This window comes from Malurus melanocephalus, unplaced genomic scaffold (genome assembly GCF_030028575.1).
Source record: "Malurus melanocephalus ecotype Western Australia unplaced genomic scaffold, MMel_1.1 scaffold_370, whole genome shotgun sequence".
NCBI lineage: Eukaryota > Metazoa > Chordata > Aves > Passeriformes > Maluridae > Malurus > Malurus melanocephalus.
Genome location: NW_026623602.1, coordinates 335,420 through 353,982, shown reverse-complemented (window position 1 = coordinate 353,982; position 18,563 = coordinate 335,420). Strand labels below are relative to the sequence as shown.

At 43.2% G+C, this 18,563-nt stretch overlaps 1 protein-coding gene across 1 annotated transcript in view; it reads right to left on the bottom strand.

The window, feature by feature from the left end:
- LOC130580903 (slit homolog 3 protein-like) overlaps nucleotides 1-17,927 on the bottom strand; it is a 397,748-nt gene extending 379,821 nt beyond the window's left edge. Inside the window, exon 1 of the mRNA XM_057378685.1 lies at nucleotides 17,218-17,927. Coding sequence (XP_057234668.1) covers nucleotides 17,218-17,402 — 185 coding nt within the window. The 5' untranslated portion in view covers nucleotides 17,403-17,927. The remainder of the gene's footprint in view (nucleotides 1-17,217) is intronic.
- Nucleotides 17,928-18,563: the final 636 nt, after the last annotated feature.

The window sequence follows — 18,563 nt, the reverse complement described above, 5'->3', positions numbered from 1 at the left end:
AGCAAAGCTGATTATCACTCCATTAAAAAGAAATCAGGAATAACATCTTACCAGCTTTGGTAAGGATCTTAGCATTAGGTCTTTCTTGTCAATTTATTTTTTTCAWGACAATTTGTAGGCTAAAGCATGCTAAAGACAATGCAGCAACAGTGGTAGCTTTAAGAAAACAGACGTGGAAGGAATGATTTCAGCGAGAACAGAAACATGAATTGGACTAGAACAGTACAAGGCATCATGAAAGTGAGTTCAGATGAGCTATTAAGGGAGCTTTACTCATAAACATGTCCTGCTATGTTCTAATAACAATTTAATTCAACACATGTTTTGTAGATGCTGAAGACTGAGTCACACAATGTACACATTTATTACAAACAGGGATGCTTGGAGCAACTGGAGCAAATCCTGCTTCATTGCAATAATTCCTCTGAATTGCTTCATCTTTCATTCTTCTCTGAAGACAATCAAGTGAATTTAAGWCAGACTTCTCAATGTTTTAATGCACCAGCATTCCCTGGAGCATGCCAGGAGCGCRCAGATTTCCTCTGCTACGTTACTTCAGTTTCAGCTGATAATTGTTCTCTCCAGCCACTCAACCCTTCCAAAACATCCGGACACTGCTGTCAGCCCCCACCCTCCTCCCTGGACTGGATAAAGTTTTTGASTTTGAGAAGTAAATCCACTTGTCTGTCCACACTCTGGGCTTCAGCCTTTGGGCTCTGCAGCCCTGGCAGAGTCACCCTGGACAGCTCTGAGCCTCTCCTTCCTGACAAGGTCAGGATCAGCTCTGACACCACAGCACCCACCCAAAACGAGCAGTGCAGCCCTCACACAACAGCCAATAACAACAGCAAGCACAGGCTGAAGTCTTGCACAATCTTCAGCTCAATAATTCAGCAGTTACATAGAAATAAAACACCTTACACAACACTCAAACCCTTTAATATTCAAGGCTGCAAACACTCAAAGCAACACTATTGGATTGTAACAAATTCCTGTTAGAATCAGAGGTTATTCTGCCACCACCTGAACCCTCTCTGTGTTATATCTGAGATAATCCACATAATCAAGATTGGGCCCTTGTCATAATCATGAATCTTAAACAYACCCAGATCAATCCCTAACTTCATTCAGATCAATCCCTAACTCAATTCCTCAACATTTCCAAGACTACAGGTTTGGGATCTGTTAATCAACTGCCCATTTTAGAGCTCTGGTTKTCCAGTTATGCTTTTCCAGGCCCAAAGAGGCCAAATTCAAAAGTTTTAGTAAAATACATGAACAGTTTTCTCTCTGTCCAACTCTGCAGTGGTGTGGTTTTGAAGCCTCTGAGATATGGGCACTGTGCAAGTTCATGGCACACAAAATACTCTCAACTCTGATGTTCCTACTGCAAATGTTGTATTTGCTTTAAGACAAGCTTCTATTTCATACTTTAAAAAAAAAATTACAACCTTTTTCTGACTGAAAAACTACCAGAATTTAGGCCTCAAATTCATTTCCTTTTCTAGAAGAAACAACTACATTTGCTTAATTTATTATCAATAAGTTTATTTATTATGAGTAACTCCTCAAAAGAAACAACTTTTACTTTGTTTCAGAGAACTCTCAGGTGCCAATCAGGCAAACACAATGACATTCCTAATCACAAACATGAATACTCTGATGCCCAGTAATTCCATGGCAGTAGCTGATTTTGCATCTCAATGACAACCACATGTTTGAGATAATAAATACTTTCCAAAATACTGCCTAACTGGCTAATTATTATTATTATTTGTCTTTAAGACAACATTAAAGGAAAATTCATGGAAAGCAAAAAATACCTTGCTAACTAAGAAGAAGGAGCACCAGATCTCATTGCAGTCCTCAGAAATTTCTTCATTTACATTAATAAAGGATTCAAAAAGAGCAGCAGAGAAACTCATCTCAGTAAGAGCAGTAGGGAATTGTATTTAAGGAAAAATGAACTGCCATACACTTCAAAAAAAAACAGCTCTTACCCAAATTAAACAGCACTAGGATTCTTTCCTGTCCAGCTGCTTCCTAAATAAGGTAAATATTCATTTCTAGTCTTAGAACSTCAAACACAAAGTTCAATTTCTGTTCCTGTTACATTTTCAAAGTGGATACCACACACCAGAGCAAACCTCCACCCATTTGAGTCACAGGGGACAAACAAATCAGCCCAGAACTCTCAAAGGAATCTTGATTCCACCCCACACAATCTACAGGGAAGATGCATTTCTCTTTATCGCATTTTTGGTATTTTCCAGAAAGRAATGCATAGAATTTCTTTGTCACACAGAACAGAGCCCTTAGGAACTAAYAAAAATTTCTCTTTTCCCCCCTAAAAACAGGTCAGGATCCAACACATCATCTAAAATTCCCATAAAAACAAACCTCACTTGAGACACAGTTCACAGAACTTCCGAAAGTTTTAGAAGAAGAAAAATAATTTTCCAGGAAATTTAAGAGCACCTKTTTTGAAGGGATGGCGCACATCCTTTGCTATGATGAAGCTGTGCTACATTCCAAAGGATGTATTTGAAATGGTAAATCAACACTGAAAATGTGGGAGCTAAAATTCAAGGGATAATGAAAGAATCCGGATTCCTGGATCTAAAGAGTTCCCGATGTTTCTCATTAGCCCAATTCCTCCAAATAACTAAAGCAGCACTCATTCCTGAGAAACAAGGCTTTTACTTTGCCACTGCACTAATTTGTCAGCCCACATCGACCAGTGACACAGCTGAGTTATCCCTCTGAGGATTTTCTGTGTGTTTTGTGTTCTCCATCCCCACCCACCACTCCAGGTACCCTCGATCACAAACCCACAGCACCTGAGCTGGAGCAAACCTSCATTTTCCACAGCAGTGCATTTTTTCACCATTGACCTGGCTACCTCTGGCACTCCAGAAACTCAGAGCTGTGAGGAAAACCTTCATTTTTAGGAAATGAAYTCCTCTCTTGACGAGTGCTTGAGCTCTCAGTTTGGGAACAGGCTAARACTGGGACCACTAAAGGGATAAAAAYCCACTCCCATGTGGGAATGCACCCACACAGCAGATCCTGGCTGCCCTTTGCARTCTTCACACACCCAGTATCTGTTTYATTATTTTAACCATTTTTCCAGGATTTCTGCTGTGCAGCTAATTTGCTTTAATGGGTATGAACTGCCACTAGCCTCTTAACCTGAAATGACCATAATTCCCAACAGAAAGCACTTGGCAATTCTCTCTTTTGCCCTCAATCCAAGAACTTCAAAGTTAACTGTGATAAACTACTAAATTATAACACTATCCTGAAGCCCTCTGGCAGCACAATCTGCATATCTTCACATTGAACATATTTTCATATCCAGTTTTGCAATGCAGGAAATGAATTCCTGGGACTGGATTTTATGAAATACACAAATTCCACAAGCTTCCAAATCACATGGGCAAGCATGAACATCACTTGTGAAGAAAGATAAACTTCAAAATCATATTCAGCTGAAATAATTTTTTTTTAAATAGTGCATTTCATCTCTATAAGACTCAAGTTAGCTTTTTTCTCCTCCACAGATGACTTTGCAAAGGAGCACGAGAATTTATTTTTATTTCCACTGGGCTCTAGAAAGACTGGCACTCTCTGAACATTTCACATCATTTAGTTCAATAGAAGAAAAACTTTCAAAGCTCTCCATCTAGGAGGGAATAAGCCCATTCAACAGTCACAGGGGGGGAATGCATGAGCAGGAGGATGCTCTGAAGCAAAGTCCCCTGGTGCCACCAAACCCCAGCAGTGTCCCTGGAAGGACCAAAGGCCACCTCCACCTCCCTGTGCCACTGCAGCCASAGGGGTTTCAGAATTGGAAAGAAATCCCTGCTGCCTCATGCTCTGGATTTCTGACAGTCCATCTGCAGGGCTGGAGCTCTCCAGGACAGGGCAGGAACAGAGGCTCAGACACCTGGGCTGGCTGAACTTCTGCAAACTGCAAACTGTGACCAGCAGCTGGGACACTACAGACTGCCTGATCTGCAGCAAGGAAAACTCACAGGGGGAGGAACATCAGCAGAGAAAACACCAGCCCTGCCACAGCCACCAGATCTTCCTAAACACTCTGCAGAGTTTCAGCAACAAGAACTGCACAGAGTATCCACACAGCAATACATCCAGCAGTTTGGGTATCTCATACAAGAACAGTCCAACATTTCATAATTTCTGCTGTAGATGTTGGACACCCCATGTGTGACACTGGATAGTTTCAGTCTCCAGGAGAATTTAAATACTAATTAAACAGCCCCACAATAGCTGGAGTGTGCAAATCCCATGCTGCAGTCCATCATATTTTTGTAACACACCTACACGACAGCTTTTAACTCAAAAAAAAAAAAAAAGTCAGCTCTTTTGTTCTGATTGCAGGAGGCTTTCAGGAATGAGTCAGACTGTTTTCTTTCTGTCTGAACAATGAGAAAAACGGACCTTGGAGGTTAAGTGCCCTAATTTTGTGAATAAGCTGTCCATTCTGAAGCCCATTACAGCAGTGCTTGGTTAATAACACAAATTAAGTGTCCAAATGATCTGGAACTGCTTGCAGGCAATACACTTCTGTCCTCATCCTTACAAAAATAAGAATAAAATCATTTGGCAAACGACAAATGTTAAGAAACATCCAGAAAAAAAAAAAAATCACTTTTTGCAACTTGTGCAGTGGCTGAATTCCCCACAGCAGACTGCAGTGGAAGTCATACCCAGGGCCCACAGACAACAGAATAATGGATCCAGTAATTCAAGTATTCTGCTTCTTCCAAGGAAATTCATGTTTGTCTCAGCCTGCAGGAATTCCTGTCTAATTATTATCGTTTACAGGTTTTATTACACACATAAAGGAATTGTTATGCTGACAGCATAATGTTTAACAGCRCATTTTACCCTCCTGTGCCCTTCACCTCTGTCCCCAGAGTTCTGCACTTGCTCTTGATGTGTTCCAGATCTCCTCTGGCAGTGTCACCTGTGCCCTGGTGAAGGATAAAGACATCCAAACAAAGGGGGTGCAGGCTGTGCTGGCACACCTGGGGTRAAGAGGCACCTGGGGATGGAGCTGCAGCACRGGAGGRAGGGGACAAACAGCAGCCAGGGGTGCAGAAACACTGCCCAGAGCTGCAGGGATGGGTGAGCACAGGCAGGGCTCAGCTGGAGCTCAGGCTGGCAAGGGACATCAGGAAAAGCTACAGGATAATGAATGAGATGTGATGGTTCAGCGACAGAGAGGAGCTCAAAGCCTTCACCAACAGAGCCTCCTCTGTGCCCAGGGAGGAGAGGAACAGCCAGCAAAGGATGGAATCAGACCCCAGAACTCCTGAGCCATGCATGGCTGCAGGAACCAGGACACAGATCCTGCTGGGACAGCCCAGTTCACCCCAACACCCCAGCACAGGCAAACAGCACCTGGAAAGCCTTGAGGAAGTTTACAAACACAAAGCACAGGCTGCTCAGCAGCACCCTCCCTTTGGTCCTGGAAAAGTCACTGGAAATGCTCCAGGAGGCAATTTCTGCTTTTCAAGACCCAACCAGACACTCTCCTGTCTGGATTCCCTGCTCTGCTTTGAGCAGAACCTGAACCAGGAGACCTCTTGAAGTTCCTCAACCTCAAACATTCTGGGATTCTACATTTTCTGCAAAGRAAAGGGTAAAACAAGTATTTGTTGTCTTTTGTTTCAGGGGGAGTTCAGGCAATAGTAGAAAACTCCACAAAACTTCACATCCTTCATAAATACAAAGTATTAAAAAAAAATCTTTAAAATACAGTTGCTACAGAAACGTGGTTTAACATGAAGCCAGGAGGTGCACATTATAAAGAGAAAGAAGTACAGTTCTGTGTAAGATTAACTCAAGCATCACTTTAATACATATTTTAAAAAAAAAGAAACCCAAGGTTAAGAACTGCACATACAAAAATGTCACCGCTTTTACTTATTTCTTTCCAATTTTTGATGATGTTTAGCCATTCCTACTTAACTCCCACATCTGTAGCTCTCCTCTCACACCCCACATGCCCAGTGGTTACATGGACTGCAGGTGGGGGATGAGCCCAGAGCTACCCCAAAACTCAAACAGCCACAAAGGCTGAAACCAGACAATGTCAAGGATTTTTTAGGCCCTATTTTCACTCAACTACCAGATGGACAATCCCACTAGGATATGAACAGATTTGTGCCCCTGCTTCAGTGTTGGTCACTTTTGGACTCATTTGGGGGAAAAAAGTATTGCTGCAAACTTCAGCAGAACATACACTGTTTTAATTCTGTATTTCACTTAAAAATATGGTCTGGGACTGAACAGATCACAGTGAAGAAACTGCTGTGTTTGGGTGCTCTTCACCAACACAGACAACCCAGCATTTTGGACTTGCAGCATTTCACACCTGCTGTAGAGTCTTGCTAATTTGGAAAGACATTCTAAGAGCAAACAAATTATTTCAGTGAAGCCTGGCATGAAAATGGAGCCTTGATTTCATCACCCTGCTCACTTTCAGACAGGCACAGGCAAGAAACCCTTCCCAGATCTTTTCCTGGAAAGGTAAGAGAGATCTCTGTTTATGTTTGGGGTTCCTTTTGTTGCTGTTCAGGGTTTTGGTTTTTTTTAATTTAAAAAGTATCTAATTTCACCAACTCTCTTAATTCCTAGCACCACCACAACCGAGTGTAACACGTCTACAGAGGCCACTGAGGAGCAGAGGGAGCCAAGAAGTTGCAGTWAAATATGTAGGACAGTTTTAACATRTAAAATTAACTTTGAAGGACARTTTTAACWYGTAAAATTAACTTTGAAGGAAGACTTGAAGCTAACAGCCACGTTACAACCAATTTACAAGAAATTTTCTTCACTCCCAAGTAGATTCCCACCTTCCTCACTCTCTTATCGTCATCCCACTTTGGGGTTTTTTACTTGCTGCAGTAGAGCTGAATTGATTTCACAATGTTTGCTAAATGAACACCRAACTCAAGTTTTCCTAAAGGCTTTGCACAGAAATCTGAAGTTTCAAGTTACTGAAACTCCTTGTTCTTATAAAAAAACCACTTTGTACTAACCCTGCTGCACACATGAGGGCTGTGGAGCAACCTTGGAAATTATCTATTCTATAAAACAAAGTTAACATCAACTGGGAGTAATCCATTTTCATCTTCCAAAAAACTTCTTAAGCAATTAGCCAAAGAACTTTCCAGAGGGAAAAAAATGAACATAAAACCAAAACCAGTGCCAAACAAACCCCCCAAAAAGCCATAAACCAGTTCTGAACACTCCTTATCTTCTTCTGCCTTTTCATATGTTATCTATTAAAACCCAAAACTCCAAAGGATCATTGGGCTGTTTCCTACACTTTCACATTCTTATCTGAGAAACTTCTATCCAGATGTGTGTTTTCATCTCTCTGAAGAACCAGCCTTTCCCTTAGGGGTCGATTTCTCAGTATCTATTTCCACTTCTGGAAAACAATTTCTCTTTGCTCAAGAATTTCACTTCCATTCTTTTTTTTTTTTTTTTTTTTTTTTTCCACCACTTGATTCTGGTCTCCAGCTAACCTCCCTGCTGCATTCATTTAGGCATTTCAGAAATGCACAACTGCACCATTTTCTCACAATGAGCTCTCATTTTTGCTCCTCAGTTGTATTTTTGAACACCATCTCTAACCAGCTCTAGCACTTCAAGAGGATGAGGCTGCTGTGCCTCTGCTCACCCCTAATATAATGCCCCCCCAGTCTAAACAAAACCATCACACAAACAAAAGAACAACTTTGGAGAAAACCCATAAGTGAAGTTCCCACTAAAGCCCAGGCCAAACATGCTTTAGGACAAACAGGAAGGCACAAGACACGTAAACTGCTCTCTGGATGCATCTTTTCCTTGYTGAAATTTCTCAGAGTCACACTTAAACAGCACAATTTCTGTAATTAAACATTGGTGTCTCCATAGCAGTGGACAAGCAGCACATGCAGGATTGCTTTTATGGGATGGATGTCCTGTGATCACATCTGTTATGATGCTACACACTATATCCTAAACCAGAGAGAATGGGCAGATTGCTGTTTGCTACTTCCTCACTGGAAGAGCACAAAACCCTTAAATATGTTCTAAATAATAATAGTAATATAATTTATATTCTTACATAGGGAGCATGTAACAATGCAGAATTCCTTTTTATCATTCATCTTGGATAAGACAGCATGTCCCGAGGAGCACAATACAAAATTCTACGGAGTGTTTTCCATTTCTGGATGAGCTGTTTGTTATCTKCAAAGGAAAACTGAAGTTTGGAATTGAAATATTTTTTGCTTTGGGATGAATGTTTTGTGGAAAAAACTATTGCAAGTCAAACTTTTGTATTAAGTCAGCATCTTGTAACTCATGACACCGCATTTAATGCTAACACTGAAAACCCTTTTAGAAGTTGTTTGTCTGTCTGCCTGTAAAAGTTCAACTTTTCAACTAAAAAGCTGCTTCAAAAAGCTTGAAGGAGCCCTCAAAACTCCCCAGTGCACACCCAGAGAAAATGCCAGAGATGACAGCTCCGTAGGACAGTTTTGCTAAACTGCCTTGAAACACTTGAGTTTACAATGAGCTGAGAAAAAGAGGAAAGCTCCTATCTCATGGTATCTTTGGAAACTTTCAGGGTTATTTATTAGGTTCCCTAACCACTTTCACCAGTAACACCTCACAGCCGACTAACACTTGTGTTTTGTACCAGTTAATTATCACATTCCTCACCTGCCACAGGAGGAAAGGGAAAAGACCAACTGAAAAAAAAAAAAAAAAAAAAAAAAANGCCCAGGATTCAGGAATAGTCCCCCAACTATTAGCATGCACAAGCATGCACCATGAGGCCTGCTATCAAAATGGTATTTTCTTAATAGTTAAATGCTTATCTTTTGACACATTTCATGAGAAAGTTGATCCCCATACTCTTTTCCTCCACTCTGTGCCTCTCCCTCTCCCTACAGTGAAGTAGCCAACCTTGACAGAACCTAGCTCTTGAAAATAAAAAAAGTTTTGGAGACAAACATTAAAAGCTGCATTTGATAGTGCTGTGATTTTGGATTCAGAACCTCAGCTTCACTAATATGAAATTTATTACCATTTCTGTTATCATGCCTAKAAGCACCTTTGTGATAGCTCAGGATTTCTTCATGCTGAGCACTGTGCAAACAAAGATTTCCCAAAGGATTTTCTGCAAAGAAAAAAAGAGCAAAGGGATGAAGGCAAGCAGATGAAACAGAACTGATGAGAGCAGCAGGCACTGTCCTCAACTCCAACACAGCTTAACTTGCACTCCGTTTTCTTTACTGATTTAAGTAAAATAACAGTAAATTTAAAGTTTTGTAAAACAAACTGGTTTGGTGTTTTTTAACAAGGATAGTCCCTCTCAAGAAACAGCACCAAAAGAGAAGAAAAATAAATCTTTTAGAAATTGAGTATATCACCATCCACCCCACACTTTGTACAGCACGTTGAAAGGCTGTTCAAAATGGGTTCCTGATCTCCAAATCATCAACCTCCTGAGCAGTTTATGCTCTGGAATAAAGGGAATTATATCAGGCTCCCCCTTCACAGAGCCCTGGCTCAAACAACACCACCAATTCTGTGTCCCCAGAGACTGAAAGAGCTGCCAGGATGCACAGAAAACATCCTGCAAAGCTGCAGGGAGCTGCTGTGGGTGACAGGGTGGACGCAGACACAGCCCAGTGTCACCCCCACTGCGTCCCCACACCACAGAGGAGGGGAAAAGTTCTCTAATTAAAGTCCTAAATAAAACATCTCTGCTAAAACCCTTCTGCCCCAAACCCCGCTGCCCACGGGTGCGAGGCACCACCAGCAAGGCTGAGGTGTCCCAAATTGTCCCAAATTGTCCCAAATCCCCAGCTCTTCCTCGACTCCAGATAATCCAAGAGGTGTCAGAGTCTGTATCAGTCCCTGGCACCAATTCCACCAGGCTGAGCCCTCCCCACGCAGCTGAAGGAGGAGGAGAGGCAGCCACAGCATCCCCCAGGCACAGCACAGAGGAGTCCTCAGAGAGAAATTAAAAATTATCTCTGCAACAGCATCGCAATTCTTAAGGAAAACAGATAAAAATGAATTGATRAGCATTACCAATTGTATAACCAAATCAGAAGCAAATTTCAGATAGATTTTGCAGGCTGATCGATGGAAAGCCAAGACAAGATTAGCCTTAAAACACTGAGTTTTCTGCCTCATTTTAACTGCACTCACATTAATTGAAAATACTCCTTTYACCAGTGACAGCAAAGGAGATTCGAACCGATGGCTAAATTCTCATTTCTACCTGAGAGACAAAATCAGGGTCTTAGAAAAAGTAGTAAATCACAAATAGAGAAGTAAAAATCAAATTAAAAGCTCCAGAAATCTATCAATCACAAGATTTAAAAGATATATTTCAGCCAAACAGATGGTGTGAAAGTGAAACACAAAAATTTGTTCTGACAGAGACAACTGACAGACCAGATTCAGTTGCAGGGAGAAAAAAAAAAAAAAAAAAAAAAAACCACTGAAAATAACTGGCAGAGGTAAGAATCAGCCTCTTAAATTCTCTTTCCTGTGGAGATGGCCTTCAACTCAATCTAAAATTTACTGAGGACAGAGCACAGAGCTGCTCCCCTTATCTGTGATGTGTTTAATACCATTAGACAAACTGTCAGTAGCTTACAAGGCCWTGTGCTAATGGGGAAGAAGCATTTCTTGCCATTGATGAGATCCATTCAAGACTTTAAAGGATGATGGATCTGCCTGGAAAACACTGAAAACAGATTTGGAAATAAAGCATTACAGATCTCTGGAGAAAAGACTTGAAAAATACTGAAAACAGAGCAGCTTGAGCCATATTGCAACCCAAATATGACTGGAACCCAGCCTCTTCTCATCCTGAAAATTACTTTAAAAAAACAACAAAAAAGTAAAACTGACATAGCTTTACACTGGCAAACCAAACCTGTTAGTGAACATAAAAAGGGTGGGAGTCACAACAGCAGTCCCAGATCAAAATCCATATTGATTAACCCAATGAGAACTCACAGCAGCTTCCTGTGACCTCAGCAGCAGAAAGGAGCCAAGGACAGGGGCACATTTCCATCAGCCTGCCCCTCTGACCTCACAAGAGGATGGGCAATAAAATTATCCTCTATCAGAACACTTTTTGGACAGCAGTGCTCCCCTGTAGCAGCAATGGATGGACAGACAACCACCTGAAGAAACCTTTACTCCACATCACCTCCAACATTATTTTTCTTGAAAAGGCTTTGTCATTTGAGCTTCACTTTAGCTTTGCTCCCCAAACTTCTCTTGACTCCTGCCYTCCTCACCTGAGGTGAGAAGCTTTGCTGTGCCTCACCCTGAGGAGGATGAACATCACAGTTTTGTCTGGGAGGAATGTGAAATMAGCCCAGCAGGGGAAGAGAAGCCCCTTGGGAGAGCTGTGGAGCCCCAGTGTGTGTGTGCATTCCTACAGGTGCCCCCAGCCACGGGGGAAACCAAACACCAACCACACAAACTGGATCAAGAGTTCAGGAAATTAACCTTCAAGGCATTCCAGCTTTTASTTCTTGAGAGGGAACACATCCTGGTTTGAGCCTTCTGAACAGGCTCTGCAGTGAACAAGCTCACTTCTTTACACACAGTCATTGAAATTACTGAACATCCTTACTGGAGCAAAGTTCTTTTCCCCTATTACCCTTATCCCCAAGCATCTTGTGACATCTCCGTGAGAAAATCACTTTTCTCTGCTCRGTGGAAGTTAAGGAATAAACCTAAATACTCCCAAAACACAGAAAACAAATCATGTCAGAAGTCACTGGCCAYGCAGGACAAGTTACTTTTGTTTTAAACACAACTGGAAATGCYTGTGCACTGCCAGTGACTTCCAAAAGATTACAGGGAGTTCTCCCAATAAAGGTCAAATGACAGTGTCCAACACAAGGGGTTTTATACAGTTACTACACCAATAAAAGAATACAAGGATTTAGTTATTTTTGGCCTCACATCCCTACAACAAGTAAGCTATACATGAATTTTTTACTACATGCTCTCCCAAACCCATACAATGCACAGATTCCAGAGATGTGAAAATAATCCCCATCACCTCTATTTCAGGACTTCCTAAAAGACAATTTCTGCTCTTTAGGGGGCAATTTTCCTTTGGCCTAATTCTTCTGCATGGATCAATATTCAGCTGCAAAAGTAAGAATATGAATAAAAGCAAATAGTCTCAGAGAAGCTCATTAAGGAGTCCTGCAGGAAGTAGTCTGGCCTCTTTCATCTCCAAATCGAATCCAAATTTGTGCAAATAAATACAGGCAACAGGACAATGGCCACTACTCRCTTCTGTAGCTACCAATTTAGAACAGGTAATTTCATCCTCCTTCCTGCTCCCAGCACTTCAAAACCATGTCAAATTTAATAGTACCAGGCTGATCCTACACAAGTTCATGCCAATGTCCAGCCAAGCACAACTAGAGTTACATGAGGAAAGGGAAGAATCCCCATCAAAACAGGGAACTCAAGTTTTTCTGAGGAAGCTTTTCTCAGCCAAAGCCACGTACATCCACTCACTGACACATGACCTAGGGAAAAAAAATATCTCAGAAATGCTCCATGCAAGGTTTTGGGGATTATTACTACAAACAAATGAGTGGTAATCCCCAGTGGGAAGAGCTCTAAAAAGGCAGAATGTCAGTGTAAGAGTCGTRTAATTATATTTGCATGTGTTTAGCATCGCCTTCTGCAGGAACATGGAAGCATTCAAGGAGCTYAGATTTAATTTGGAGACAGAATTGAGGAAGTTGAAGACTTATTACAAACCAGTGCAACTTCAGCAGCTCCATRCACCTAGGCCAAAACCACCATAATGACATATTTGTGTAGCAGAAACCCCAGACCACATGAAAACTCAGGAGTAAGCAGATGACTAAGCTCCTAAATTGCACCTAAATGTGGACACACTCAATTTAGCTGCTCAGACAAAGCACAGAACAGATTAGTCTTGCAAGCTTTATCAATTCAGCAAGGTAAAAAATCCTTCAAATGAAAGACAAAACAAAGCCGTGACTAACACAGGAGAGCTATCAATTAAACAAGAGTCTGAGCCACCAAACACAAACTCATCAACAACTCAAACACGGTTAAATTCTCCAAAGAAACTTTTATACATATATAATGGGCTGCTAACAGACAGGGAGATAGCCAGGCATGAACAGGAGGAAAAACACAAAGATTCCTGCTTCACACTAAAACAGAAAGCAGACGCTGACCCAGAAGACTCCTGAGCAGTTTCTGGGTATCACTGGGTCCTTTCAGAGTGAAGAACACAAATGACAGGCAGGTGGCTTTGATCTGCTCCCTGCATTTATGCACCAGCTCAAACTAAACATGACTATCAGTGTTATTAAGTGCTATAAAGAGCCACATGTATGATATTTTACATCCATAGAAAGCATTTCCAAGGAAGGAAATTATATAAATGATCACATCCGAGAAGTAAAGCACAGCTAATCTCCTCTGATTTTAGGAAACTTTAACAAAGCAATCCTAAGGAACACTTCAGAAAGGTAAAATATTTGGGATTCTCAGGGATGTACTTACAAATCCTTAAATTTGCTTCCWTTATTAGCACAAAGTATCTTGGCAATTGCACAGCTAAAATAACAGAAACCCTGTGCCCACCCCAGAAGTGAATTAATAAATCACTGTCTTTCTCCAGAACACGGAAATTCTATCAACTCCTATTTTTGGTAAAATGCTAAGTTGGTTCACAAGTGTGGAATGGATCAGTAAATACAAAAACAACCAYAAGGTCAGCTCTACCACCCTGCTCAAGGCTTCTGGGGAGCATCACATTTCACARTCTGAGGGAAAGTCTCAGACCTATTTCCATGTCTCTCCTCCTGTGTGAGAGCATGGCTGTCCCTGAGGGCTCCTCCAGAACAAAGATAATTGGAAGTTTCTCCTGGAAGTGACACGGATTTGCTTCACCTCTTCTTTTCTCCAGACTGAGTAATTGCATTGTGCAGCAGGACAGAGTTTTCACCTCTTTTTAGCCCTTCATGAAAGCTGAGCCAAAGCTTCCACCTCCACCACACAATTAGGAGCCTCTCACAGAACGTAATAACAAGGTAAACTGCAACACAAACCTAACACTACTTGCTATATTTGTAAAGCTACCATTAAAGATGAATCTGTGGGAAAAAAAAAAAAAGAAGATTGTTTTATAACTCTATTTCTGTGATGACTGGTTAATCTGTGATTTCCTTCAAGGAAGAAATCACAGGTAAAATTCCTTACAAACCTGCACCTTCAAAGTCTTCTGGAAAAAAACAGAAAGCATGCATCTCATTTCTCATGAAGAATCAGTAATCWAAGCTAGCTCATTTAACAGAACTTCTCAATAAGAAATTCTTTTCCCCCTAAAGATATTTCCCATTGTTTCCTTAATGTGATATTTTCAGTTTTCCTGGGTTTCATATTAACACAAATTTGAATAATATTTAACTTGGCTCCACCAGCCCAAACAATCTGTAACATTTGTCCAAACATAACTCTAAAAGCTCGGTGGCAAAATATTTTAAGTGGTGCCATTAGATCTCTTACTAATTAAAGCAAAAAGTTTCCGACTTGAACAGGTATGGGGAAATTTTAGCTGAGGAGAACGCRGAGAGAAATAAATACCTCAGCAGAGCATAACAGTCTAAACAGGCACTTCGTGTGTGGCCATCAAGAAACTTGTTAAAATTATTTTCCCAACATATAAACACTTCTCCGAGATTAAAAATATTTTTGTCATTTTCAGATACAATCAATCTGGTCTTATTTACAAGCTAAACATACTAGGAGAGGATTACACATCAACCCACTGTTATGTCATAAATAGTTACAGGTTGCTGTGCACCACAGGGAAAAATGAGATACTCTGATATATCCTGTGGCTGACTGATGTTTCAGCTACGAGCAGAATTTCAACACACAGGAATAGTCTTTTTCTCTCTACTGCTTATATTAGAATATTCAAGTTAGTGCAATTAGTAGAAATCTAGATTTGTAGGAACTGATATGAGTTTTACAACAGTTATAATGAAGATAYTGGTGAACACTGCAAAAAACAGMGACTGACAGAACYGACTGCCAGAAATGAAAACAGTATTTAAAATATAAATTAATACGTTACTACATGACCTTCAGTATCCTATTTCCACAAGGTTTCAGCCACCGAATGATCCGATAAAACACTATTTATATATGTAAAGAAGMAACCCCAAACAAACCACCCAACACAGCTACATGTCGTATTTATCAGTGGTGGTATCTCGGAGGTTAAATGTTCAAACTGAATATTGTGAAATCCCTACTATTGTTCTTTTTCCAGCCGTTAATCTAAAATTTAAATCTGTAAATAACASCGAAAAGAACAAGACCAAGGCAGTGATTACTCTCTCCTTCATTCTTTTTAACACTTGACAAGGCCAAGAGGGTTCTTCATCTGGCTCAGTTTCCTGCAGAAGGCATCAAAGTTCACATCTCTGATGTTCGTTCTCGCTAATAAAACCCAGTAACAACATGAATTAATCCCCCCTAAAACTCCAGCTATCACAAACTGCCATTTTGAAATGATTCGCAGGTGGCCAAATAACCTTGCCCTTGTGAATTATTTTAACATTTAATTTAAAAGTTTTAGTCTTTAACTCTTAAAGCCATCCAAACTCTTCACTAGTAAGGCACACAAACCATCCGTATTGTCGCACTCTGACTCAATGTGCTCCTCTGGTACTGGATTGTTGTGGAACRGTTTGTTGTTTCGGGTTTAGGGTTTTTTTGGGCACTAAAATGCCAGTTTGCTACCCATCAATTTCAGAGTGCACAGTTTCAGGCACGGGAGTTAAGGTTTCTATAGCACTGACATCTGAAAGCTGTTGCTCACACAGCTGAGGTTAAAAGGAGGGCTGACACGGCCACAAAACATTCAAGGTTGGAGAATAATGTAGTAAGAAAGCTGCATATCACTATCATTTAAGAGCTCTCAGCACTATAAAGTGCATTTAGAAACAGCCAAGGATTCTATAAAATTTCATTCTGGGACAGAGCTTAGCCTTTAGGAGCGCTCTTTGCACAGAAACTTTGTTTGCTTAGTAACCTCATCCAGCTTTCTTCCTCGGAGCAAAAGCTGCCTGAGAATTTGAAGTTTCCCCAACTCTATGACCCAGAAGGAAATAAAACAGGAAGTCAGGCCACACAATCTACAGCATTTGCTTACAAGTTCAAAACCATCTGAAGTTATCAGCTAATCCGCGTAAGGCACAAGTGAGTGCACTCTGGTGGGGTCATCCCCGGAGCGGCGCGCAGAGCCCGGCTGAAGGGAGCTGTGTTTAACATTCCTCTCCGGACGTGTCCCTATCTAGCACCGGGCATTCTCTGAGATGTGCCATCTGCTATGCATTAACACACGTCAGAAACGCCGTCCCCTGCACCAGGCGATTGCCAGAACTCTATCACAAAACTCAAGTTTGCTTTCAGCTTTCTCCCTAGGAATTCACTGAGCGAGTAAAAACAAGCCAGCTAAAAAACTCAMGAGAACTTACAATGCTGAGGATTTGCTATGAACGCATTTATCATTCTCCGTGCTCCCCACAGCGTTCCATTGCTATCATAAACCCTGGAGCAGATTAAAAACTGAATAACCAGCTTCCCCGCAGCAGTTTAAACCAGAAATTAGAGGCTGTTTTATGTGATTTCTGCGTTTGAATTAGTTTATGGAAGCAGTCGGTGATGAAATCACCATGCTGAGAAAGTAAGGAGAAACTGCTACCAGCCGCCAGGTGAAAACATCCAGGTTTCTAATTGCATTTTAAATTGGTGTTTGCATTGACAGTGATTACAGCCGGGAGCACTCCGGGTACAGCTCCGAACTCCATTTCAAGCAAGTCCCTGCAAAACCCGATCAGGCGGCAGCTGAAACGGAACGTGAAACTCGGAAACCGATGGTTCGTACAAAGGCACAGCGGCAGGATCGTGGAACCCCCGGAAAGCTCCTCCCCTTCCCTCCCGAAAACATTAACATTAATCCGTGCTGGATCGCTCAAACTCCTGCTCCCAAGTGCTCGGCACTGATAGGCAGGTGTTGGGAAACTGGTCCCAGGTGTTGTACAAGTACTCGAGAAGCCCTTAGCGGTTCGTACTTACAGTCTCTCGGCATTCCTGGGAATATCCCTCGGAACGGTTTTGAGTCCCAGTCCGTGACAATCCACGTTGGAAGCGATACACGTACATTTATGCGGGCATCCTCCAACAGGCATCCAACTCACGGAGCTCCAAAAGCCCAGGAGCATTCCCAGGCACAGAAACGCACTTCTTCCACCACACAACATGGTTCTTGGTGGCTTCGGTGGGTRTAAAAGTGAGAGCGAGCAGACGGCCCTCAAAGATGAAATGCCTCTAAGAAGAAAGGGAAAAGAAAACAAGAGGCTCTTAGTACAGCCCAAGGGAACCCACCACTGCCATCATCGCCGGAGCACCAGCAGAGCTTCAAAGGCGCCCGAGAAGGTCACGTTAGGTGGAAGAAGGTGGGGAATTGCCTTTCGGGYTCAGGTTTCTTTCTGTTATCTACGAACGGTACCAGAAGGCAGATAGTTTAACAGAGCTCGAGCCAGATGCGTCCTCAGATGAAAGAGAACCCGGGAGCGGAGGCAAACACACACAAAACATCCATCAGAAGCGGCGGCAACCTCCAAAACAGCCTCCTCCGCTCTGCACCGCCCCACCTGGGCCGGGCAGGTAACCCGCGGAGGGGACGGCCGGGGCTTCGCAGCGACCCCTGGGCCGCGGGCCGGCCCCGCCGCGGGCCGTGCGGGGCTGTGCCGGGGCCGTGCGGGCGGTGTGGAGCCGTGGCGGGCCGGTGGCGGAGCTGTGGCGGAGCTGTAGCGGAGCCGTGCCGGGCTGTGCCGGAGCAGCGCTGCCGCCGCCGGGCGCCGCTGGAGCGGGGATGGAGCGGGGCGCGCCCCCCCCGCCGCGCCATTGGCTGCCGCGCGTGACGTCACCGCCCGCTCAGCGCGGGCCGGGCCGCGAGTTCGGGACCGCGGGGGGACGGGACGGGGACGGGACAGGCATGGGAAAGGGACTGGGAAAGGGACAGGAATGGGGACCGAGCGCAGCGGGGCCGGCCCGGGGACAGTGAACACGGGGCTCGGCAGCGCCTCGCARCCCCTTCCTCCCTTGCCCGCCCGGCGCTGCGCCGAGGGACGCGGCTCCCTGAGCGGGGGCGAGCCCGSCCCCGGTTCGGGTTTCGGGAAGGAATGTGCGGGCTGGAGCTCGGGAACGGCAGCGCAGCGGCCCCGCGCTGCCCCTGCGGCCGGGGGGGGGGGCTCCGCCGCCTTTTGTTCCCCGCTTTCGCTCTCCCCGAGTACCCCCTGGCGGCGGCTGCTCGGCCGGTGACACCCGGGCTGGGCTGGTGACACCGGGACTGTCCCCGCACACCGCCGGTCACACCGGGGCCGTCCCCGCACACCGCCAGTGACACCGGGACTGTCCCC